At 36.1% G+C, this 24,933-nt stretch overlaps 1 protein-coding gene across 2 annotated transcripts; it reads left to right on the top strand.

Moving 5' to 3' along the window:
* The first annotated feature begins 2,145 nt into the window (after positions 1 to 2,145).
* Positions 2,146 to 23,334, top strand: CALB1 (calbindin 1). Of its 2 annotated transcripts, XM_042924064.1 has the most exons (11): positions 2,146 to 2,224; positions 2,758 to 2,834; positions 7,029 to 7,103; positions 15,830 to 15,913; positions 16,028 to 16,084; positions 19,307 to 19,384; positions 21,605 to 21,660; positions 21,744 to 21,783; positions 21,912 to 21,965; positions 22,819 to 22,890; positions 23,221 to 23,334. In XM_042924064.1, exons 1-11 carry the CDS (start codon positions 2,146 to 2,148, stop codon positions 23,332 to 23,334), a joined length of 786 nt encoding a protein of 261 aa, XP_042779998.1. The 2 variants fall into 2 exon arrangements, with proteins under 2 accessions (XP_042779998.1, XP_042779999.1); XM_042924065.1 differs by lacking the exon at positions 7,029 to 7,103.
* Positions 23,335 to 24,933: the final 1,599 nt, after the last annotated feature.

Raw genomic sequence — 24,933 nt, 5'->3', positions numbered from 1 at the left:
TACTTTCTCACCCTCTTTTCAAAGTTTACCCTCTAGTATTTCCTTCCAAGTTGATATACCATATTTTTCATACAAAGACCCTGCCGCTAATCCAGTGGCAAACAGGACATTTGTTAGAATTCGTTTTCCAGGAGTTATGATGAGCTTGCACCAGCTAATTAGTCTTTCACTCCCATAACTGGTTCACCATATAACCAGAAGTGCCCATCATGGAACAAAGTTTTCTCTGTGCTTGCTATCTAAGAAAATTTAGATAAATTAAGCTTCAACTCTCACAGGCAGAAAAACAAGGAGGCTTATGCAGACATTAACTTATGCATAATACTTCTATTATATTCATATGTACCGTCATCTGTGTGAATGTGACTGTATCCCTGTAAGTCTAAGTTTCAGGAAGGCAGCCACTATGTCTTTTTATCTCATTACTTTCCAGTGTCTAGCAGAGTGCTTTATGTAATAAGTATCAATAAATATTCTCTGGATGAATACAAATACAAACAACTAAACATTTAATGAATGTCTATTTACTCCATGAACAGTTATTTGCCTCTTGTGTAAAATAAGAATAATAGTATTGCTCTGCATAACAGTCTCAGTCACTAAAAGTGAAAATCAGGTAAGGTAACTGAAATTAAAATAATTTGTGTACTACAAAGTATTACAGAAGAGAGAACTGTATTGAGAAGATTATTGAAAGAGACCAGCTTTCAAATGATGGGTCTCTGGGAAACGGATACACACAAAAAAATTCCATGAGTCTACTACTGGGTAGAGTCACAATCTGAGAAACAAATTTAAGGGTTCTCATAATTACAAGATTAAAAAATAGAGCTTGGTGAATTCACTTTAATTCACTTGAAGTCTATATTTGCTATATTTGGATTTTCTCTTGTTCTTTCATTTTGCTTTTCTACCATTATAAACCCCTTAAGATATATCTTCAGAGGACTTCAAGGTCTCAAAAGATTCAAAACTAAACACTTCAGAAGCATTTATGTAAATAATAAATTATCTACATTTGTTACATAACATGTATTCAGTTAGGTAGTTTTTTCCAACTCTGATGGTCACTTCCAGTTCCTGAAAAACTCTTCAACGAGGATTGCTTCACATAGAGAGAAGAGGTATATGTGTTAAGGCCTCTGAATAGGGCCTTGGCCAGGTCACTAACTCACCTAAGTATGAACTTGGACCAGATTCTTGGTTGTTTTAAGTAAACCACACTTTCTCTAACATTTGTATAACTTAAATCCATCACTTTCCAATTATAAGTCTACTTCAAGTTAAAAAACCCCACATAATCCTACTTTATCATGTTGGCAAGTCTTGCTCATAAAAACCATTTTAAGAAACATGCCTATGATGACTCTCCAGCAAAAAAATAGGGTGGTTGATACTAATAAATTAATCGTACACATTAATCAAAGTAATTTAATACTTGCCAAGCTTTCACCTGACTTTGTTTAAACAAAGTGCTAAAATGTCTTGGAGAAATCTCTCTCCTCTCTCTCTCTCTCTCTCTCTCTCTTATTCACACACACACACACACACACACACACACACATACATCATTTATATGCTTGTATTCTTTATCAGCTTTCCTTTTGCATCTGAAAATCAAAACCCCTCTCTGTTATTTCACTGTAACATTCAGGAATAAAGATACTTTATGGATTAGGAGAATGTGGGGGCAAATGTGTCTGTTTTCAGCCTCCAGTCTCTGAGCTAAGGATCTCCCACCACCTGCTGCTTCCTACACTCCCAAACTCCTGCTCCAGCTAGCTTTTCTGGGAGGAGAGGAGAAAACTGGAAGGGAGGGGAAGAAGGTTTGTGTGAGCAAGAGGCGGGAATGAGGAATGGGAGGCAGGAGAAGGCGTGGCCCAGCTCGGGCCGTCAGGATAAATACTCAGAACTGGGTGCGGGGTGTTGAGAGAGAACTCCGGAGGAACGCCTGAGCCGAGCAGCACCGAGGACAGCTCCCGGCAGCGCCTGCCCCCGTCTTCCTCCGCAGCCCAGATCTCTTTCACACACACACACTGAGGTTCTTGCTTACCCCATACTCGCACGGACACACACACACACACACTCACACGCACACACGCACACACACACACGCATACACGCAGACACATACTCGGCTGTACAATGGCAGAATCCCACCTGCAATCATCCCTGATCACAGCTTCACAGTTTTTCGAGATCTGGCTTCATTTCGACGCAGATGGTGATTATCTTCTCTTTTTAACTGTTTGAAGACCCCTTGTTCCTGCCCTTTTCCACCTTTCCCCCTCCCCTAAGCCTCCTGATCCTATTATCCCTCGTTTCTTTACTTCTTCTCCCACCTCCCTAATCTTGTCTTTCCGGCTGGCTGCCAAACCATCAACTTGAAAGTTTATATATTTTTTTTCTGTTATCCCAAAACCTTAAAGTTTTTTTCCTCTCCAAGAACGTTAATAGTAGAAAATGGGGGGGAGGGGGAAGGGACGAGGAGGAAAAGTGAGAGAGCGAGAAGAGATTGGGGGACACTGCACCCCAAAGTTTGTATGGCTACACTTAACATCCTTACCATCCTCCTTTGCCATTAGTGGGTCTAAACTTTGACACTCAGAGGGCAGGGCTGCCGCCCTTTCAGGGTTAATCAATGTAGAGGCAAGAGAGAGCCTTGCGGGTGGCCAGACAATAGCTGTCATGGAAATTGAAAGGGGATGAAACTCAGAATGAGATGTCTGATACCTGGGTGCCTCTTTGTCTTTGCAGGAAGTGGCTATCTGGAAGGAAAGGAGCTGCAGAACTTGATTCAGGAGCTCCAGCAAGCACGGAAGAAGGCTGGATTGGTAGGTTTAAGTTTGCAACGGAGGAAAAAGACCTTCAACCTTTAATATATAAATATTCTAGAGTTTTCATAATGAGCCACCGAGATCAAGTGGTTTCCAGGGAATGTAGACAGGGGGGATGCAGATTTACTGACTGAGAAAGGAGAGAAAAAGCGCCTTTCCCAATTGTGTAGGGGGGAAGATGAGGTCAGGCTTAGGGGGTGAGGGGTGTTGGAGGGAGAGAAAAAGAAATCCCCTAAAGGGGAAAACAACAACAACAACAACAACCTTACATCTGAAATCAGAGCTTTTAAAATATAGATTCTATACTTGTACGTGCTTTAATAATGCTTAAAAGGAAAATATGGGTGCATGAGCTCTTTTAACAGATCACCACCTCTTCGATTGAGTTCTATTAGGTCATTTTTAACTTCTCCTTAACTCCGTGAGAGGTGGGGGGTAAAAACACATTTCTGCCCCTTGGTGGTCAGGAAACAGATCTGCAGATTATGGATCTCTTTTTCTATTGCCACTTATTGTTGACGTGGTTGGACAGATAAGAAAATGTTCTGTCTTGATCTTTCTCACTGGGGGAAAGTTGAACAACTTGCAACCTAATAATGAGCAAGAATTTAACAAGAAAGGTATTGATTTGTGTTGAGAGGGAGAAACCCAAAAGTCAGAGATGTAACAAGTAAAACAATTTTAAGAATTTCATGTATTTTTAAAAAGCAAAGTTATATTTTGATGGGAAACAATTAATGGGGTCTTGAAAACAAGCTATATTTGTGATTTAAGCAATAGGTAATTAAGTAAATGACAGTCCTTACTAATTATGAATGACTTACTTTTGGGTATAAATTTACCTGTTAAGAAAAGATGTTGTCAGCATAAAACTAAAATATACCCAGCTTTAGAATACAGAGGAGATGATTATGCAGAGGAAAATAGGATAAGAATTTTACTAATGTACTGGAGTTTATGTAAGACTACATTTCCAAAGACTGTTGGATTTGGGCTAGTTAGATGTTAATGATCTTTGGCTTTTAACTACTGGTTAGAAAGAGATTTTACATTACAGATTAGATACATCTTTTATGTCTTTAGAGGAAAACATAGGTGTATGTGATTCTTTAGCAAATCAACACCTTAAGCACTGATATATATATATATATATATATATATATATATATATATATATGCTTATTTATATATCTTATAAATATATAAATAATAGAATTACCTTTTTTCCTATCTAAATTGAAAATTGTGTGATACACAGCTCTATACAACATATTCAAAAGACTAACAGAGGACTCTAAAATGTATTATAATGTATTGCAGAACTATCAATTGCTAAAGCATGAACCAAATCAACACTCTGGGAATTGTTTTACCCCAATTTAATATTATATGAACCTGAAAGTATAATAGAATGAGATCAAATAAAATAGAAAATGTTTTATATACTCTCTCCACACCCTCCCCTCCTTATATATATTACCATATATAGATTCCTGTAATATTATCACAGCTCTATATATCTTTGACTAATAAAGCAAAAACAATTCCTTCTCTCATTTAAAAATATATGTTTAAAATATCTGATTGGAAAATGTTACTAGCCATAAAATTTTGAATTAAAGCATTGTAAAATACCCCAGCAGCTAAATGATTGTATTTTAATTTTTCTAGATATAATTTTAACATTGTGATTTATTTTCAATTTAGAAATTCAAATACTTAGAAACTATAGTTTTTCAGATGTTTCTTTTCCTCTTCTCATTTTAATATTTGCACTTTTTTGGTAAATAAATAACTTCATGCTGGAGTTCTAAAGATTTTAAAGTTTTTTTCTACTGTCCAGTCTCTAATAGAATATTAGAAATTCTATATATTAGATATTAATCCAAACATAACAGACTTGAGCACAGGTACAAGATTATATCAAGTTGCTTAATATTTTGATTATTGAATTTTTTCTGGGTTATATATATATATAGGCTTTGCATAGTTAAAATCTAAATTGAGATCTAGGTTGAAAGGTTCATGTACTAGACAAATATTTCACTATACTATTGACCCCATTGTAGTAAACCTTTACATATTTCTTCTCTTTTTTTAGGACATAACAACCAACCTTAAGAACCAGGTTTCTTTTCATTTCTGGCCACAGAATAACAAATTTCATTGTATTAATAGAAACATTGTTTGGCTTCTCAGATTAATAACGTGAAATTTTAAAAATTTCACTAATATTAACTATAAGTGAATATAACATTAATGAAATATAACAACCCAAAATATGTTGGAAAACTACCTTTTGTACTAAACACAGTATTTAGTCTTTAAATTTGCATTAATTTTTATAAAGCTTTATTTTATTGTCATCATCATTACATTTTGCATTTTGTTTAAAACGTAGATTTTTGACATAGTTACAACCCAAGAAGTTCACAAACTAAATGCCAAGTCTGCTAGTTGGGGCATCTGGGTAGCTCAATTGGTTAAGCGTCTAACTTCAGCACAGGTCATGATCTCACAGTTCGTGGGTTTGAGTCCTGCATCGGGCTCTGTGCTGACAGCTCAGAGCCTGGAGCCTGCTTTGGATTCTGTGTCTTCCTCTTTTTCTGCCCCTTCCCTGCTCATGCTCTGTCTCTCTCTCTCTCCCTCCACGCCCCCCTCCTCCGTCTCTCTCTCTCAAAAATAAACATTAAAATAAAAAGTCTGCTAGATAAACTAGTGGTACTACACAATTTTAAGATTTAAAATCAAATGCTTTGGTTTTTGCTTAAGGTATGTGCATAAAATATAACTGACAGTCCCATTGTTGCCAAGAGGTAAATGCTTTCATTTTCTTACAGTTGTTGCTGTAATAAAATTTAATAAATGCAAGTTACAATTAATCCACAGAAGAATTTTGTTTTAAAGACTACATTGTAATTAAATTGCTTGATTACTATTTACTACCTCAGTTCTACTAAACATATTCACTTTAATTCAAAAAGGATTCTATAACAACTAATAGTAATAATATTTAGCCTAAATATAACTCTTAAACTGTATTAACCTATCTATCCCTAAAGCAAACTCATGTGATAGATAATACCACCATTTTGTTAGTTACAACAAAAACTGAGACTTTAATATACTTTCCCAAGGACATAGAATAGGACATTAGTAAAGGCTGACCTATTTTAAATAGGCTTCAGTTAATGCAACAGGGCTATTTAAAATGGGCTATGTTGGAGACCCAAGGGTATAAATGCAACTTCCTGAATACTAGTTCTATATTCAGATCACTAGTTTACAGTTCACGGCCCTCTAAGCTGTCAATATGTGAAGAGATTATGTAAGCAATAGAATAGATTAGAAAAAAATAATTCAAATGAGATCCAAGCATTCACTTTGTCACTATTAAACATGTGTTCTTATACTAAAATACATGGGAGAGAAAACATCTCAGAAAAAAATGGAAACAAGGAAGCCCTGGAAAATGCTCCCTAAGTTATTCTTGGAGGCAAAGATCCAAAACATATAACCAATGGTTTATAATAAGGTCATCAGTATTGTCTGTCTCTAATGAAAGTACAAATTGGTCAAGTCATTTTTTTATCTGACTTATTTTTTTTATTTAATTTTTCAATTTATTTAATCAATAAATGCCACTTCTATGTTGGAAACACAGAAGACACTGGAAACACTGAAGAGTGACAATGTGAGTCACTCTTCAACATTCACATTTTTGCTTGTCCAAACTGAAAATACCTATTATTACTTTCCATGGATAAAACATGTTAAAATAAGGGAAATGTTATAGGGCAATTAGTTGGAGCAATATAAAAGAACGTTTCTTGAAGCAAGCAATGTTTAAAGTACATCAACAGTGATCATTATATTTGAATTCACTAACAGTTATGAACTGAATAAATCTGACTATATTTTCAAAGTATAGCGTATTCTCAAAACTAGTAATAGAAGATAACTCAGTGATTGAATCAGAAGTGATCATGGTAACCCTTTCATTTGAAACCAGTAAATACTGTGTATCAGCTATGTCTTTAATTTTCATGAGAATAGTTAATTGCTATGCATAATTACAAACGGTTTCAATTCCAGGGTGTTTTTTTTTTTTGCATAAATCATTAACACCATCACAAGCATAATTGGTATTTTATTTAAATAAACTTCTTACCTACTTTTATATAATTTTAGGAGTTATCACCGGAGATGAAAACCTTTGTGGATCAATATGGGCAGAGAGAGGATGGAAAAATAGGAATTGTAGAGGTAAGAAACTTATGCATGTTTCGGATCTACTTTTAATAAGTGAGCTTATTGTAGTTGTGACCAACTCAAACATGATGTGGCAACACCAATTTGGAGAGGATTATTTTGCCTAAGTAACATGTTCTTTTCTGTTCAAAACTATGAACTAAAAAACGTCAGAAATGTGGGGCACCTGGGTGCCTCAGGTGATTAAGTGTCTGACTCTTGATTTTGGCTCAGGTCATGATCTCACAGTTGTGGGATCAAGCACCACACTCAGCATGGAGCCCACTTGAGATTCTCTCTCTCCCTCTCCCCCTTCCCCCCTCCCCCACTCATACTCTCTCTAAAAATTAAAAAAAAAAAAATTTAAATGCTCACAAGTGAAAGAGAACCTAGAGTTTGCCTAATCCAGAGCCTAAATTTAATACATTATGAAACCAAGACATGGAGAGGTGAAATGATTTGCCTTCGGCCATGTGCATATTTGCTGGCATCGATACGGTTAGAAGCCCAAGTCCCAGACTTCTGTATGAGTACCTATGCCTTTATGTTACCCTGTTTCACTTGGATAAAACACCAAGTGCATTGTATAATGGTATTTTTATTTAATAGTATAGAATTTTCTATTAAAATATAAAGTGACATATTTGTAATCCCTATGACGATGGCAAAAGCTGCATCCTGGTTCCTGAAATTCTATTCTAGATTGGCAATTGACCTTAATAAAAACACAAGAGGTAAACAAAGTTAGTGAATATTTTATGATGTGTTATAGGCAAGGATTTCCCTTGAGTCTCTAAAAGTATAGCTGTGGGTGTCAAATCTTATCTTCTGACAATGACTATTTCTGTGGGGGACAAATATTTTTTATGAATCAGGGAAGCAAAACTTTGATTATGCCTCGATTCTTCCGCATTCTCAGATTTGTGCAAGAGCTGTTGCTTCACTTACTTGTACTTTTTGAAACTCTGGTGTCCCAGCTACTCTATCTCTGCAACCTCTTAGAGAAATTGAGTGGACAGCTTTATCCAGAAAAATTAATAAGGTCATTTTAAAATATGCCATATCAAAAGTATAATAATATTGTTATAATATTCTTAATAGATTAGGTTGTGATGTACTCTGGCTGCCAACAACATGTAGTTATAATTTACCTTTGATTCAGAGAATTAACCTGGTTTTCAAATACTTGATCATATAGGACATCTTTCATGTCAATGTGAAATACTTATTTTCAAGCAGCTACTACAAACGGAGTTAAGGAAGGACATACTATTATTATCTTTGTAATTAAAATATTTCCCTGGAGTATACACATTCCCCTTTGCCTATGTGTAACTCATTACTATATAAATAGATAAATTAACAGTACTGGGACTTACAGATTGACATAGAGGCCAACTAATCAAGGTATGAAATCATTGAGGACAAGAAAATAACATTTAAATGAACATAAATGATATGAGGCAAATCTATTTAAAACTAGTTGGAAAATCTAAAATCAGTGAAATTATAGATGTGCCTATCTCAGAGTTTGGTACACTTTATCATTCCAGTAGAGGAAGGACCATCATTTTATATTTAACATATTTCACCTTGAAAGACTCCAATGGTCTCAGCTACTTATTTTAATTTCTTCAGTTATAGTAGGTTAAACAGTATTATAAAAAAGCATGGATCCAATTCACATGCATTTTATACTTTTTAAAGGACTAAAATAATCTGTTTTGAATCCAGGTTTTACTATTTATGATACAATCACTTAAGAATTATAATTTGAAGTCCTATTTGAATGAGTGTCCAGGGGTCACTAGCAGATGCATTGTCCTGGAGGTATGAGGAAAGAAATTTCTCTAGAAGTTTGAGATAAGAAACTGTTGTAGAAAGTAGGTTGCATGTGTGAGAAAAGATAGTTAACAGAAGAGGATAAAGTTAAGGAAGGCTGAAATAAAGAATTGAGGAACTTTTTTTTTTTAATTTTTTTTTTAATGTTTATTTATTTTTGAGACAGAGAGAGACAGAGCATGAACAGGGGAGGGGCAGAGAGAGAGGGAGACACAGAATCTGAAACAGGCTCCAGGCTCTGAGCTGTCAGCACAGAGCCCGACGCGGGGCTTGAACTCACGGACCATGAGATCATGACCTGAGCCGAAGTCGGACGCTTAACCGACCAAGCCACCCAGGCGCCCCGAGGAACTTTTATAGCAGTCACAATAATAAAATTTACATTAGTATGACAATATACAATCTCTAAATAAATACATTCTCTCATTTGATCCTCACAACAAAATAAAGTAAGCCTAAATACAATATGAGGGTCTATTTTTATAGTTGGGGAACCTGAGACTTCAATAGAATTTGACTAATGTTAAGGAAAAAATAAGAAATAAATGGGGGAACAGCCAGAACCCAGCCAATTTCTTCTAAACTGGTTGGCCTTTTTTTTTTAATTAATAAATGATCTGTGCATTTTCTGCATGAAAAGAAAATAGTTTCAATCATCAGTAGGTTGATTTCTTATGGCAAGGCTTTATGTTTAGCCCAATTGAACAGGATGCACAAAGTATAGAGAAGTTACCAGACCAAAGCACTTGAAACATGATTTGGACAAAACTTTCAGATCAGCTGAAGCAGAATAAGAGAAAACTTTCTAATAAATTCTTATGTGTCTCACTTAACATTCCAGGACACAGAATTTTTTGCTGAATGGGACTCCTGGGAATAACTAGCCAAAAATCCTCATTTTAAGGATGAAGAAACTGAAATCCAGAAAGGTTAAATGATGTGTCCAAGGTCCCACTGGCAGGAAGGACAACACCTTCAGAGAAGCCTAGATTGGACTCGGATTTCAGAATTCTTTTCATTAATCTGAGTTATCAGCCATGGTGTAAGAAGAGGGGTGGAGTGGTAATTAGTTGAAAAGAAGAGAATTATAGAATGGAGAACAGAAAGAGTACTCAATGCAGGAGTTCATAGGCACGTTGATTCGGTCTAGGGTGGTTAAGTAGGAGTGAAGAGAGTAAAGAGAGGTTCTGAAAATCATTGGAAAAAAAGAAGTTGAAAGTTGCAGATTGCATGTAGAAAACTGGGATGGGAAGGGTAGGGAATGCCTGAATTTATAACATGCCCTCTAGTGTCACTAGGAAGTTGTATAAAATGGAGTTCATCTTTTCTTTTTTCAACTTGACGTATATCACTTGCTAAGAAATCCTATATATAATATGGGACACAAACACACAAATCCTAGCTGGGAAAGGGAAACCCCATGTTTTCCAAAATATGTGATAATCTACCTACCCATATCAAGATACTGTAACTTTGGTGTTCAAACGGAAAAGAAAGTAGATTTGCCTATATATTTAATAGGTGTATTCATGGGCTCATCAAAATCTAATCAAGGTAAGCCAAATGATATTCATGTGGTCGTCTGCTTTCCTGTTGGAAATGGGCTAAAGTGATTTGGCTTTAAGTGAAATATGTTGCTCAAAAGATCAGAAAATACAGTGATTAATTTTCAAAGTTCTGTCCTGAAGTGCACTGACCTTGCCAACAACATACTTTTGCTATCTAGAAATATTTAAAATGAAGGGTAATATATAGATATCTTTCCTCTGGACTTTTAAATTTCATGTCTTTAAATAGATTTTAAAATTCACACAAATATAAAGAGATTCCTAATACGAACTAAAAACAGCAGCACTGAAATTCTGAGAAAACTGAACAAATACCATGACAGTCAAAAAATTGTTCTAAATTTATTCAGACTAATAGCTCTATTTCAGAGAAGGCTGATTAAAATAATTAAAACAGGAAGGTTGAATGATTCAGCAGATAACGTGAGCACCAGAGAAGAAATTTCTAGTAAGCATAGATATTTCCCTTAGATAGATATCAAATATGTAAGCTTTTCACCTGATCCCTTGGGCAACATGTGAGAATCTACCACCCTCTCCAGTTTTATTCTATCTATTTGTCCAGGTCAGTACATCCACTGAAAAAAATAGATCTAAAAGCTATTTTAATCCTAAAACTGTAACAACCCTCCGAGGGAAGCAGACACTTCTGTAGACTTTCTTTCCCTCTTTTCTTCCACAGTGGGATTTGAGCATATGAGTTTAGCTCTAGTGAATGTAATTTTTCATGGCAGACTACTTTTCCACCTCAGAATTTGGGGAAATGAAGGACAATGAAATCAGATTAAAAACTTCCCTCTGGCTGCATGTTTTTAAATGATTAGGAAAACGTTTTTGGTTGAAGATTTTAATGGAGGGTGACGAAGGTTACAGACGAGGACCTAAAAGTGAAGAAAGTCAGACTATCTGATTTCAAACCTGGCTCAAACTATAAACTGTCTGATAGCAGTTCATTTATCCATTCTGCCTCTGTTTCCTTGTCTGTAAACAGGGATGGTATAGGAGGACCAACATCAAATTTGATAAAGCATGTCAAACAAATGGATCAACCCCGGCACACTGTAAAAGCCCAATAAATATATTTGCTAGAATATATTTTAAAAAAAAAACTAAAAATCTACACCATTCTGAATGCCAACCCTTTTTCCCACTTCTTATATAATTTTTCCTATCCTAATTGTTAAACTCAACTTGTCTTAAATTTATATGAGATTATTTGCCTTCCAAATTTCCTGGAGTCACTTAATTGCCTAGGAAAAATACTTCTCTGGTTCCCAAATGAAAGAAGTGAATGCTTTGTTAATATGTGCTGAAGGAGGTTAACATGTACCATGAATGTCTTCAAGAGTTAAGAATTATGCCTCATATGTGCTTTGACTTATTTAGCTTGGGCATTAGGTTTCTAGTAAAAATTGCCCTTCGTATGTGCTCTCCTTGCACCTAATACTTACCTTTATCACTATATCTACTTTTCTGAAATTGTAGGGAAAATGTTTGAAATTATCTGCCTCCCTATAAGGTTCTTACCAGCAGTGACTATGAATCCCCAGCATCCAGTGCAGTGCCTAATAGGTTCTGAATCACAGCTACATGAGCTATAGCAAGGACTTTCAACCTACTTCAAAATGTAAGGCAGGAGTTCTACATAATACCTAGGAATAAAAGAAAGATGTAAAAAAAAAAAAAAAAAAAAAAAAAAAAAAAACAAAACCCTGTGACATGTTCAGTTCTCTGGGAAGCAGATCTAAGTTGAAAATTAGCAGTTTAAGGAAGTTTATTCAGAAATGCTCTTGGGACCAATACCTATTGAAAGGAAATGAAAAGAACAGGACTGGGCAGAGAGAGACTAGGGGCTGTGATACAGTCTCAACGGAGGCTTTAGCTGATGCTACAGTGGGCTCTAAAGCTGGGATGGCCAGTCTCAAGTTGTGTGACAGGGCTGTGGTTCTTGTTTTGTTTTGTTTTTTGTTTTGTTTTTTTATCTCCACGTGGATCACTCTTGGGACACTGGCTCCTTGGGAAGGCAGTTCTCTTCAGCCTAGATAATCTCCCAAAGTCACCCCCAAAGACTCTCTCAAAGTAACACTGTCAGGACCTAAAGGGAGCTCTGGGTGGAATACCACAATATCCATCCCAATCTCTATCCATAATTCAGTAATAAGTTGTTTGAATTATCTCTAAAGGAAATCTCTATTTATATACAGCCTTTGCTGACAGTAGACCATAGTCAATTGCCTTCATTCATAGGTTTAGTAAGATATTTACTGAAATGTTTGCAGGTTCCGGGCAGAGAAACAGTAAATAAGACACAGACACTATCCTCCTATATAGTCTGCATTTATATCTAGGAGAGACAGGCAAACACACTTTTCCTTCCCAACTCTCAGTGACAAGTAACCAGTTCTCACAACTGAAGCTTTGAGGGTTTCTGGTCACAACTGTCTGCCTTCTATTCGTTCCCCTGCAGTTATTCTTCGCTCTCTTTTCCAACCCACAACAGAGTTTTGAGAGTTCATAAAAAAGCAGGCAGGTAGCCCAAGAATTAAGAAATTAGCAAAAACCTTGGAACAGGCAGGACTGAATACTTGCACGGACCGCAGAGACTTAGCAAATCTGAGAATAAAGCAGCCTTACTTGACACCTTCAATAAAAGGCCTCTCACACTTTGTAGATACGCTCTTAGACACCAGAGTTGGAGAGCTACTGCACCCAGCTCTGAAATTTGAACACTGATGCACAGTGTGTTGATGGAAACATCAATAGCAGGACCATTACATTGTGAAACACACCTTTAAAAAAAGATGATTTCTTTGTGTTCACTATACCTACATCCTATTCACATTTATTCCAGTGTCAATCTGTTTTATAAATTTTTTAATGTTTATTTTTGAGAGAGAGAGAAAGAGAGAGAGAGAGAGAGAACAAGTGGGGGAGGGACAGAGAAAGAGGAAGACACAGAATCCAAAACAGACTCCAGGCTCTGAGCTGTCAGCACAGAGCCTGATGTAGGGTTCAAACCATGCACCTTAAGATCATGACCTGAGCCAAAGTCGGACTCTTAGCTGATCGAGCTACCCAGGCTCACCTCATTGTGTCTCTTTTAATGGCTAGCTTGTCTTATTATAATCATTTACATGTTTAAGACTCCCTTTTAATGTCTATAAAGTGGGATGGCTCTATATTCAGTTTAACATTAATAGTTCAAATTAATAGATTGAATATGTCAAATGTAGTTTCAATCTATATTTTTGTAAATAATGAAACCAAGTAGGACCAAAATGGCATGGCAAAAGAAACATACATTTATACTAGACATGGAGAACAATTTTTACCATCTCTATATTTGACATTCTAGAGACGTCTAAACTTAATGCAAGTTATATGAACTTTAATTTTCAAAACAAAGATGGTTAAAATTCTCCCTTACTTTACATTTTGTAATTGCTTGCTAGTTCATTCTTTTATTTTTTTCTGTTTTCATGAATTTGGAGGATTTTAATAAGTGTAATTTTTTCAGAAAAATTATTTTGTGTTCAAAATACTGAGTTATTAAAATACAAGCAATATAGAAAATTACAATGGAGACAGTAAAAATGAATACTATAAGTCATGTTAAGTAGGTATGTTTAATGAAGTGAAATTATCAACCAATCCACAAGCATTTATGTCAGGCATAAAGCATGGCTGAGCACACTCTGGGCATTCAGCAGATGAAGACGAAGAGCGGCCTCTGCCCTCCTGAAATGGATGGTCCGACAACCTACAAAGTGGTATCTGACAAGTTACATACCAATAAATAGAAGAATTGCTATTTGCTATTTCCTATTCCCTAAATGAATGCTTATGTTAATATACAACTATACTAGTGACCTTTGTTTCAAAATAAGAAACGTTTTCTGACTGAGTCATATTAATATCCTAGTAAGATATTTGGGTCTGTTCTTAGTTTCACTTCCATATGTAGTGTCTACAAACTGAATGGATCTGGTTTGAGGTATCATTTTAAAGACCCAAAAACAAGTGAAAGGACATATTATATGGGCATAAAAAAGCAGAGGTTACTTGCATATAAGTTGGAATGATATGTTTTCTATTAAATTTTATTTTTTAATACCCCTCAGCAGATGAAACTTTTTAAAGGAGGGGGTGGGGAGCTAGTCTTTCCTATAATTTAGTAGAAATTTTGGAACTTATACTGAACTTAAGTTGATCCATACCATAGGTTCTTGGGCTAAAATCCAGGGATGAGCGTCCATGCCTGAATTTCAAGTGAATCATCAACTTCTGGAAATCAGATGAAATATAGTTTGTGTAGGTTCATTCTTTAATGGTGAAGATATAGTGATTCTACAAGATTCTCAAAGTCCTTTTGAACCCAGTACATTTAAGAGATGTTGGTTTCTACTTCAATTCCTTATTGTAGTGATGAGAGTACTAAGTTCCAGAGGTGGCTGAGGGAGTTGCTGGGGACCACAGCTAATTAGCAGCTGAGCCAAGAATAGAACCCATGCCTGCAGTGAGGCCATCAATCCAGCTCCCACCCTCCCTGCACACAATAGATAGATTACAATCATCTTAAAATGGGATCTGGAGCCCTTTTATCTTCCAAAAAAAAAGGAGGGGAGCAAGAGAACTGAAGTTATGAAATGAGATCTAAAGAGACAGGTCATAGTGTTGAAATGGAGATCATAAACCCGGGCCCTGGATTCCAACAGTGGGCACCCTCTTGGATGAAACCAACAGTTTAAGAACAGATTTTCCCTCTTTCTGTTTAGTTCCACTGTTCATCTTGAGTTGTCTTCCCACCTCTCTTTCCACTGCCTTACAAGTATCTTTAGTGTATCTTCCTCGCATCTCTAGGCTTTCTCCTCAGACCCGGGAATTCATTGCTTCCCTTTCTTCCTTTCCACTACATTCACATTTCTCATAGTTTCTTTCCTTCTACATGACATGTACGTCCCCACATTGACATGTATGTACCCCACATTATATGCGCCCTGAGAGGAACAAGACTGCTCTGTGGCACAGAAGAGGTGAAGGCCGGGATGAATCTGCTCAGATGAGGAGTGGTCCAACCAGTCCTATCTGAGCTTTCTGGGCGCACGCGGACCAGCCAGCCAGCCAGCCAGGCAAGGCCACCCAAGCATTGGAAAAGACACCGGCTCTGTGTAGGAACAAAGTATCAGCAAGGGAAGGTCATTCCTAACGTTTTTCCTCTCCCGGCTTTCTAAGCAATAAAACTGCTTCGAATAAATATGTTCAAAAAGAACTAAGCAGGAAGTAATGACAGAGGCTTGCTTTCTTTACAACAACTTTTCACAACTTTTTCAGTTGGCTCACGTGTTACCGACAGAAGAGAACTTCCTGCTGCTCTTCCGATGCCAGCAGCTGAAGTCCTGTGAGGAATTCATGAAGGTAAAACAGAGCCCTGTCAATGAGGGAGGTCTTCAGAAAGCTACTTAACGCAGGAAAATGGTGGCTTTTTTTTTTTTAATGTGTTTGGTTTTCCTTATCCCAAATTACTTACAGACATGGAGAAAGTATGATACTGATCACAGCGGCTTCATAGAAACGGAGGAGCTTAAGGTAAGCAAATAAATACGTGTGCTAAGCTTTCTTTTTCCTTTTAAATACAGTTATGAACTCTGTAACATTTTAAAAAGCCTCCCACGAAAGCAACTAACTGTTGAGCAACGGCACACTTTCCCCCACTCTTCCACATTGTTAATGAAGTACCAGATGAAACAAGAGACTTCAAGTACGTCTTCAGTTCTATTCAGCAATGCAAAAGAAATTAGCATTTTCTGTGGTGCAAACAAATTGTTATACTAGATAGTCAGATATAACAGGATACTAAGCCAAAGAAGACACTCCTTTTCATTGAAATTTGCCATTTTATTTTACGAATTAAACAACTAATATAAAGAGATTTCTCTCTCAAGAGAAAGAGAGACAAGTATTGGACGCCTACTATATGTTACGCACATTCTTTTACCTAATCTCCACCTGAGTTCTGAAGTTAGTACTACGCTCCTGAGGAAAGAGATAAAGAGAAGTTTAGTGATGCGCTAAGGCGACACTGAATGAAGACACAGGGCTGCAGTGTTTAAACCCAGACTCCTCTGCCTCCAAGTTCCCTCGACATTCCATACCACCTTCTGCCTCTCAACAAGAACGACAGAGTCCTCACACGATCCCACTTCGGAAAAGTTGCAACTTTGAAAGTGAATTTAGGAACTTACCTCTCACAAACGTACAGAGGAGCTGGTGGGGGAGGAAGAAGATACAAAGGAGAAGGCAAAGTGGTCTAGAAATCAAGTTATTCTGTCTGATTTTTCATCTTTCAAATGGGGGTAATAATACCTTCCTCTCAGATTTATCGTGAAGCTCAAGTAAAATTCTGTGCATGAAAGATTTTGTGACACTCACGAGGCACAATAAATTACATTATTCACGAACTCAGTAGTTCAGGAACTCAGTAATTTACTAGTCTTTCAGAAGTATGGCAACATCTTTCTCTCATTTCCTCAAATCGTCCCCAAGACTTCTCAGTCCAGAAGACCCTATTTTGTCTATCTGCAGGAAATAGAATAACTAAAAGGGAGGCAAATTGATACTTACTGAGCACCTATGTGGTGCTCAGTACTATGTGGCTGGTAGAGTACTAGGGGCTTGAAATGAATTTTGACATTTAATCCTCACAGAAAAGTTGCAAGGCAGGTATTATCATTCCCACCACGCAGAGAAGGTGAAATTTACAGAGATTGGATAATTTTTCAAAGTTACCTAGCTGCTTACGAAAAGAATCTAGACGATCTGACAATGTTAATGATGTTTTTTTTCCCCCCACAACACCACATACTTCCAAGCTTCAGGCATCAAGAGCTACCTCTCCTGTTGTCCTGTGTGGAGATAGGAATATCAAATACCATTTCCTCATCATGGTTTAACACGGTTTAAGTCACATACAGTTTTTTTTTTAAGTTTTTTATTTTTGTTTATTCTGAGATGGGAGGAGGGGCAGAGAGAGAGAATTCCAAGCAGGTTCCACAAGGACAGCACAGAGCCTGACATGGGGCTTGAACTCACAAACCGTGAGACCATGGCCTGAGCCAAAATCAAGAGACGCTTAACTGACTGAGCCATCCAGAGGCCCCATTCACATACAGTTTTAGAGATGGAACTAGGATGTTTGTACCACTGTAAAATTGCTAAAACACATTCAACAGCAGCTTCTTGGAAATATAAACATTTTAAATGTGAAAACAAGGTCTTTTACACAAACTTGCAACACAACAACCTAGAGCTCACAAGGTGACAGTTAAACTTGTGTTTTTATTCTACAGGACCAAAAAAATAATCGTTTTCAAGTTCATAATGAAAACCTTAGCTCATTTCCAATACTGACCTTCTTTGTTCTACATTTTATTCTCAGAAAGAGATTCTAAATAGAAGTCCTCCTCTCTGGGGAATTTTAAAGATAAGTTGGCATTCTTTTTTAATGGATCTTTCAAGAAAGCTAATTTTAAGATCCATAATAGAGTAAAACATCACTTGCTCTCAGACACGACTTTGAATCTCAGCGTCCCGAGGTTTCTCCCAGGCTATTTTTGTGACCACCATTTTAGTCTCTGATGAGGCTTTTTAACCCAATTAATCTCTGACAAAAGGCTCATAAGGCTCAAAAATAAAATTCACCCCCAATAGATAACTTTGAATTTTCCATGCTTCACTTTGGCTTTGAAGTGCAATGCTTGAAATGAAAATAAATTTAATCAAACAAAGAAAAAGGTCTCCTTTCTCAGAAAGAATGAAGTTAAATCAGCCCAGCAGAACAGGTACATTTGGGAAACAGAAAAACCACTACAGAACCAAAGATACCCAATCCTTCAATAATATCCAAGCATAGTATTTGCTCAGTTTTCCATAACTGCTTTAATTCATTTTCTGAAAATAATAAAGAAGTTGCAAATGAACAGCACTAAACAAAATGATTATCATATGCCTGAGTGCTAACACTTTTATGTGGCTTTCATAAAGCTTTTTATTTCTTTTTTTTTTTTTAAGTAAACTCACTCCTAAACTCCAACTGTCAAATTAATAATCATCTTTTTTCATCCTTCCCACAATAATCTCTATTTTAATATGATTCATATATCCTTCAAGGATTAGATAATATCATCTGTGGCCAGCTGTTTTAGTCTGAACAACCAGCTGAAGCATTCTCTCCAAGGTGCTTGGGACAGCATCAAGCCTAAAAGTTAACTGACTGGCCCTTCAGTGAAACAAGCTTCCTAGTGGTCAAAAGCTGATGTGAAAATACAGCTTGCAAGGAAAGAAAATCCACTAGAAATTAGAGGTAGTTCTCCATCTGGCTCACTAAGAATTTTCACTCATGTTACAAAGGCATAGAGAGGGGCCCTTGTGTTTCTTAGAAAAGTCATACGCGCCTTTGTGAAGATAACATTATGTAGAAATGCATCCATTGGGCTGGTTGGTGTACAAGCTTGTACTCAGATTCCTACACAGTGCACAACCCAGATACTCATTTAACTGAAGTCACAAAAGCAGTGCAACACAGACTATAACACATAAGGCAGATATACCTGTCAAAGGCAGCGGCATCATTGGAATGCCACGTGAACCGTGTAGAATAATGTCCCTTCTAAGGTCTTCTCCTCGCCCAGTTCTACCCTCAAAAAGAGGCCTTCTTTGCATTCTTGGGATGTTCCATTTCAGGGCGGCCTGAAATGAAAGCAGACTGTAGGTTACTGATGACATTTATCTGAGCGTTCTTTGTCTTAACAGAACTTTCTAAAGGACCTGCTGGAAAAAGCAAACAAGACTGTTGATGATACAAAACTAGCTGAGTATACAGACCTGATGGTAAGACTGATCTTGGAGAGACTGTAGCCCAGGGTCTATGAAATATTACTATGTTCTTGTTAATTCCCAAGGCTATGGAGGATACATGAAATAAACCATGGTATGGGCATCACTTGCACACAGGTATCATTTCACTTGAAAAGTGAAATACTTCAGGATGTTTACACCTTGTGAGGCTGAGTGAGAGCTGTTATCTTTGGCTTTAACATAAGTAATCAACACGAGTATTTCTTTTCTTGTGGAACTGGGTAATTTTTATCTATAAAACATCATTTTTCTTACAAAGCCAGTGTAACTATATCACCAAACTTTGAGTGAGGCATTCCAAATGTACCCTGATGCTATGATAAATAGTATAACCAAGACCTCTTATAGAATATTGATAATAGAGCCAAGAAAATTGCTTTACACATAAGCCCTTAATGATTTAGGAATGAACACATTTATGAAGTTCTAGGTAGAATAATCCAGTGCCCATGAAGGTCATTAATTTCAAGTGGGTAGTTTCTTCATTTTGACTCACAGAATTAAGACTATGAAGAAAATTCTTTGCCAAACTGATTAAACTATGGACCACTATTTTGGCAACATTTTAATTAGTTTTTGAAATTCAGGCAAAATTTTAAATTATCCATATCAGTACATATATGTGGTTTAAGTGCTGTAAATGTACAGTAAATTCTTACAGTTTTAAAATAAAAACCCATAAAATATAAGTGTATATTATAAAAATTATGTTATATTAGGTTGATAAAGGGGTTAGACTTTTTAGTTACCCTGGAAAGTCATCTTATAAAAGGTTTGATTATATTTGATGTAATTGAGGCTTACTTTCAGCCCATCCTACTTTGATGTAGGGAAAAGAAAAACACTAGAACTTTACTGTTGTCTTATTCACTATACAGTGAGATTATGGAGTGAGACTAATCTTTAATTTCAAAACGATTAAAAATTTTCATTGCAAGGAAGTATCCTTTTCTATCTACTTGTCATAGCATTAGCATACAAATGTGTCACAGTGGACAGATCTGAATAACTTCTGGAAATGGACAATAACCTACATTTATTAGTTTTCTGTTTTGTGCCAGTCTTATGGGATGTCTATTTAAAGTAAAGACTCCTTCCAGGTGGAAATTTGAAGCAGTCTTTTAAAAACCACTCAGATGGGAGTTTCCCCCCTGTTGGATTGGCCTGGCGTATCTGATTCAATGTCATAAACCAGTTCAAATCTGAGAGGCAAATTAATCAAGAACTAATTAAAATTTAAATATATATGTTGAGAAATATTCCCCTATGGACACTAAATTGTGTGATCAAGTCCAATGTCTTGGTAGACAGTTTGACAATATTAGGACTCATGGTCAATAGATTGTAAAATGTGTCAGTATCGGACCCTGAAAAAAAATCTGCCTCCTACAAGGAATGTTAGAACATCTGAAACCATAGACTCTTCTTTTTCTCCCTAAAGAGACTTCACTAAACCTATATCCATTATGACCCTGATAACATTCCTTTCTTTAAAAACAAAAGTGTTGCTTTTTCACATGTGTAATGTGCAAACTTTATATATTTTAACACATTTCATCTATAATCCTTCCATGTAATATAGTACAGCAGTAGTTGCTACTTTCTAAAAACATGAATGTTTCCTGAATAAGGGTAGGAGTGTATTTATATATCTGGACGTGTCTTGGTGTATGATGTACCTGTAAGTGCAATGAGGAGGTAGCTAGTATCCGAGGGTAAATAAAACAATTGAAAATGATGCAAAAACTCTATTCTCTAAGAATTTATTCATTCTTCTTCAATAGAAGTCTATTGCTTCTGTCTGTAAGTTTATGCTCTAAAAGAAGGAAACAAATATTTATTCTCATATCATTCTTTGGAGAGTTTTAGGGTGTACTATATATTGCCAGACACATTCTCTCTCACATCTTGATACATACACATACTTGCAAGAAAAATAAATGATGGTATTCTAGAATCTAGCTAAGATCACTATTGCTCTGTTTGACTATTCTACATTGTCCTGATATACTCTGGCAATTGACCCAACTTACAGAACTAAAAATTTACTCAAAGCTTAATAAAAGCTAGTTTCTAGAATTTTGCTGCCTGTATAAGTAATTGATAACTCACAGTGCTTTACTTTTAATTTTCTTCTCCTTCCTGCAATAAATCATTCTTCAATGGCTACAACAATAATATTCTGTCTTTCAGCTGAAATTATTTGATTCGAATAATGATGGGAAGCTGGAATTAACTGAGATGGCCAGGTGAGTTTAGGAAATACATGGATATTATAATAAGTTGATCCTTGTCCGGAAAATCTCATCTATTAATATTTCTCTCTCAAAAGGTTACTACCAGTACAGGAGAATTTTCTTCTGAAATTTCAGGTATTTCTCTTTTCCCTACTGTAAATATTATTTTCCTTGGAAAGTTAGACTGTGGGAGATTTGCCAAGGGAAACACAATGAAATACAATAGTAGCATTTTAACCTTTTCTCTCTTCTCTATCACCCAGGGAGTCAAAATGTGTGGGAAAGAGTTCAATAAAGCTTTTGAGTTATATGATCAGGTAAAAGTTCATTTTTATCTATAATTTGATTGTTTAGGAGAGTTTGGAAAATGCTCACTTCAGTGAAAACAAATCTCTCAAACTAAAGGTCCATATTAAAAGTAACAGGAGCTATTAAAATTACTCAGCCAATTCATTCTTGTCACAGGAAATGTATTATGGTATGTCCCAATCAGACGAATCTTGATTCCAATCCCATGCTGTAATTTATCTATTTTGAGGCTTTAAATAAGACACCAAATTCCTCTGAACCTCAGTTTCCTCATTTGTAAACAGGAGATAATAATACCCACTTTACAGGGTGGAATGAGGATTAAGTTAGTTGAAAACATCCAGCAAAATCCTCCCCACCATGTGATACATGGTGACATCATGTATCATCACGTGAGGAAAGTTTGTTAGTAATGTCAATAGTTGACGTCCTTTATTTTCTTCTAATTTCTCTACTTCTGGACCAAATCTGACCTCTTGGGCTCTAGCATAGCTCTGTCACTACCTGCTGTGACATCAGGCTAGTCACATAGCCTCCCCAGGCCTCAGGGTCCTCATTCACATGAACGTATTTATGACCACTTAATTACTTCAACAGGAGGTGATATTGTTAACATAAGATGAAATATTAAATCTGAAAGTGCTTTGAAAAGTTCAAAGCGTTTTATAAATGTAAGGTGTTGAATGAGAGGCAATTCACATGTATTTTGGACCTCGGGAGCAATTAAGCATCTTGAGGGTCGGACACGAAGACATTGGAATATCTGCCAGTGAGATTTCTGAGGATTTCGATTGTTTCTGTTTATTACATCCCCCGTTATTGCTCAGTTGGTTGTATACTGGTTTTTTTCTGCTCCCTCAGGACGGCAATGGGTACATAGATGAAAATGAACTGGATGCTCTACTGAAGGATCTGTGTGAGAAGAATAAACAGGTAATTTTGTTACCATGCCACTTACTTTTTAGGCAGACTATAAGGATCCATCCACCACACATCCATTTTTGGAAGTCTACTTTAAAGATTTATACAGCAGCAGCAGTAGAATTCAATTCTTAACCTGATTTGGCACTGGCCTAAATCAGTGTAACTGTGATAAATATATTTTAAAACAACCTTGTGATTATTCACTTTAGTGTAAGATTTCAATCCAGCTCTTAATGGATTGATGTAGCAAGCAGTTTTCATCCTATGTTTTATCACTTGACAGTGGTTAATTAACTTCCATATTTAACTGGATAACAATGCCATCTATGTTCTATACAGGACCTGGATATTAATAATATTCCAACATACAAGAAGAGCATAATGGCTTTATCAGATGGAGGAAAGCTGTACCGAACGGATCTTGCTCTCATTCTCTGTGCTGGAGACAACTAGAGTTAATGACCATGACCACTTACTAGCGATACATTGTATCTAAAAAATAACTGTGCACTATAAGGGAGTAGGCTGTATTTTCTTTTGTATCTGTAAATTTAACTGCATATAGCTAATTACCCAGGATGTGTGGCACTTTCTTTTCAGCTTGTTTCTACACTGTTTGTAATGTACAGTTTTTGTAACTACATGATTGGAAAAGAACGTCTTAGGCTCAGGCCAGCCAATACACCCAACTGGGAACAAAAAATAACTGAACACATTCTTGCTGTCACAAATATAGTTGGACATGATTTCCCTAAAAATTCCATTAGGATTAATCTCTAAAATTCTAGTCTCTGATGTGTAAATGCACATGTGTCACTGAATAGGAGAATTATACCTAACAAGTTACCGCTTCAGACAATCATAGGTCTGTCCCACAAGATAGTTTTAAGCTGTATTTCCAATTATTAGGAGGAATGTGCTTTTGCATCTAAAATACCAAAATATCAATCAATAGTTAGTTATTTGTGGCTCTATGAGGTTAACAGTCTCACTAGACAAGACTTAGTTAATTAATCAACAACACGTCTACTGCTTGAATCCATACCAAGCTATTGGTTCAAGTTAATTTGATGACAAGGAAGAGTAGCACCAGATGAAACATAAATCTGTCTGATTCTACATCTGTATTTCCAACAAGCCTACTGTCAGAGAGTGTGACCTTAATCCATTTTCTAAACTGTTTTCACGTGTTGCAAATTATAATTATTCTAGTCAACTGCTGTTTTTATGTCATATTGTGTGATCTCTGATTAAATTATATATGCCGAGTATCCTGGTGTCTACTTTGCATACTTCCTGGATTTTCTTTCCATGTAGGACTGTCCATTTCCACCAAGGGTGTCTGCTGCCTCTGAAAATATTTTTTTCTAGCTATAACAACTCTATTTTTTACTACATAATTAACTTTTAATGTTAAATTCATAGCACCCTGATTGTTGAATGTTATATCATCAAAATTTTGTGTATTCTGTGAATTCTATATATTTCATATTGAGATCAGCATTCAAAATAGTTCTATTTCTATCTGCAAATAGTTTCAAATGAGTTAAAAATAACATCTGAAGAGAAATACTAATGTAATCATTTATCATACTTAGCAAGGGAGATTCTAAAACGTTCTTTTGACCTACATCCAAGTCAGTTTCATATATTTGTAGCTAGAATATCCTATACTGGTTATACCTGACATGTAATGGTTGGTGACTTCGGATTCTTTGATTGTGAAGCAGAGAGCTAAGAGTTATGTGTCTTTATGAAATTTACAAAGTTACCACCAAAGAATTAATGGTTCTAGATCAGTTTAAATGTCCCCAATTCTATAAATTCAGCACTACTTTTCTCAATTCATAGAAATCACGACAAAATAAAAGTGAGGTATCTCTTTCCCTCAAAGATGAACAGAAAATAGATCTGTCAAAAAATAAAATTTATCAAAATGATGTATTAGATTGGCTTTGCTTCTAGTGTGTAAATGGAAGCACTGACCTTAGGTTGAATTTAACGACTAAGAATAAAGAGGAAAATAACTCATTGCTTGTATTTTTGCTTCTT

Source organism: Panthera leo, chromosome F2 (assembly GCF_018350215.1).
Source record: "Panthera leo isolate Ple1 chromosome F2, P.leo_Ple1_pat1.1, whole genome shotgun sequence".
Taxonomy (NCBI): Eukaryota; Metazoa; Chordata; class Mammalia; order Carnivora; family Felidae; genus Panthera; species Panthera leo.
Note: the sequence above shows the minus strand (reverse complement) of the source record. Positions and strands in the feature narration are given on the sequence as shown.

Excerpts from the sequence above, each read along its gene's own strand:
- CALB1 (XM_042924064.1), top strand. The coding sequence starts at position 2,146 with ATGGCAGAATCCCACCTGCAATCATCCCTGATCACAGCTTCACAGTTT. Across the intron at positions 2,835-7,028 it reads CACGGAAGAAGGCTGGATTG|GAGTTATCACCGGAGATGAA; the intron begins GTAGGTTTAAGT and ends ATATAATTTTAG. Across the intron at positions 21,966-22,818 it reads CTTTTGAGTTATATGATCAG|GACGGCAATGGGTACATAGA; the intron begins GTAAAAGTTCAT and ends CTGCTCCCTCAG.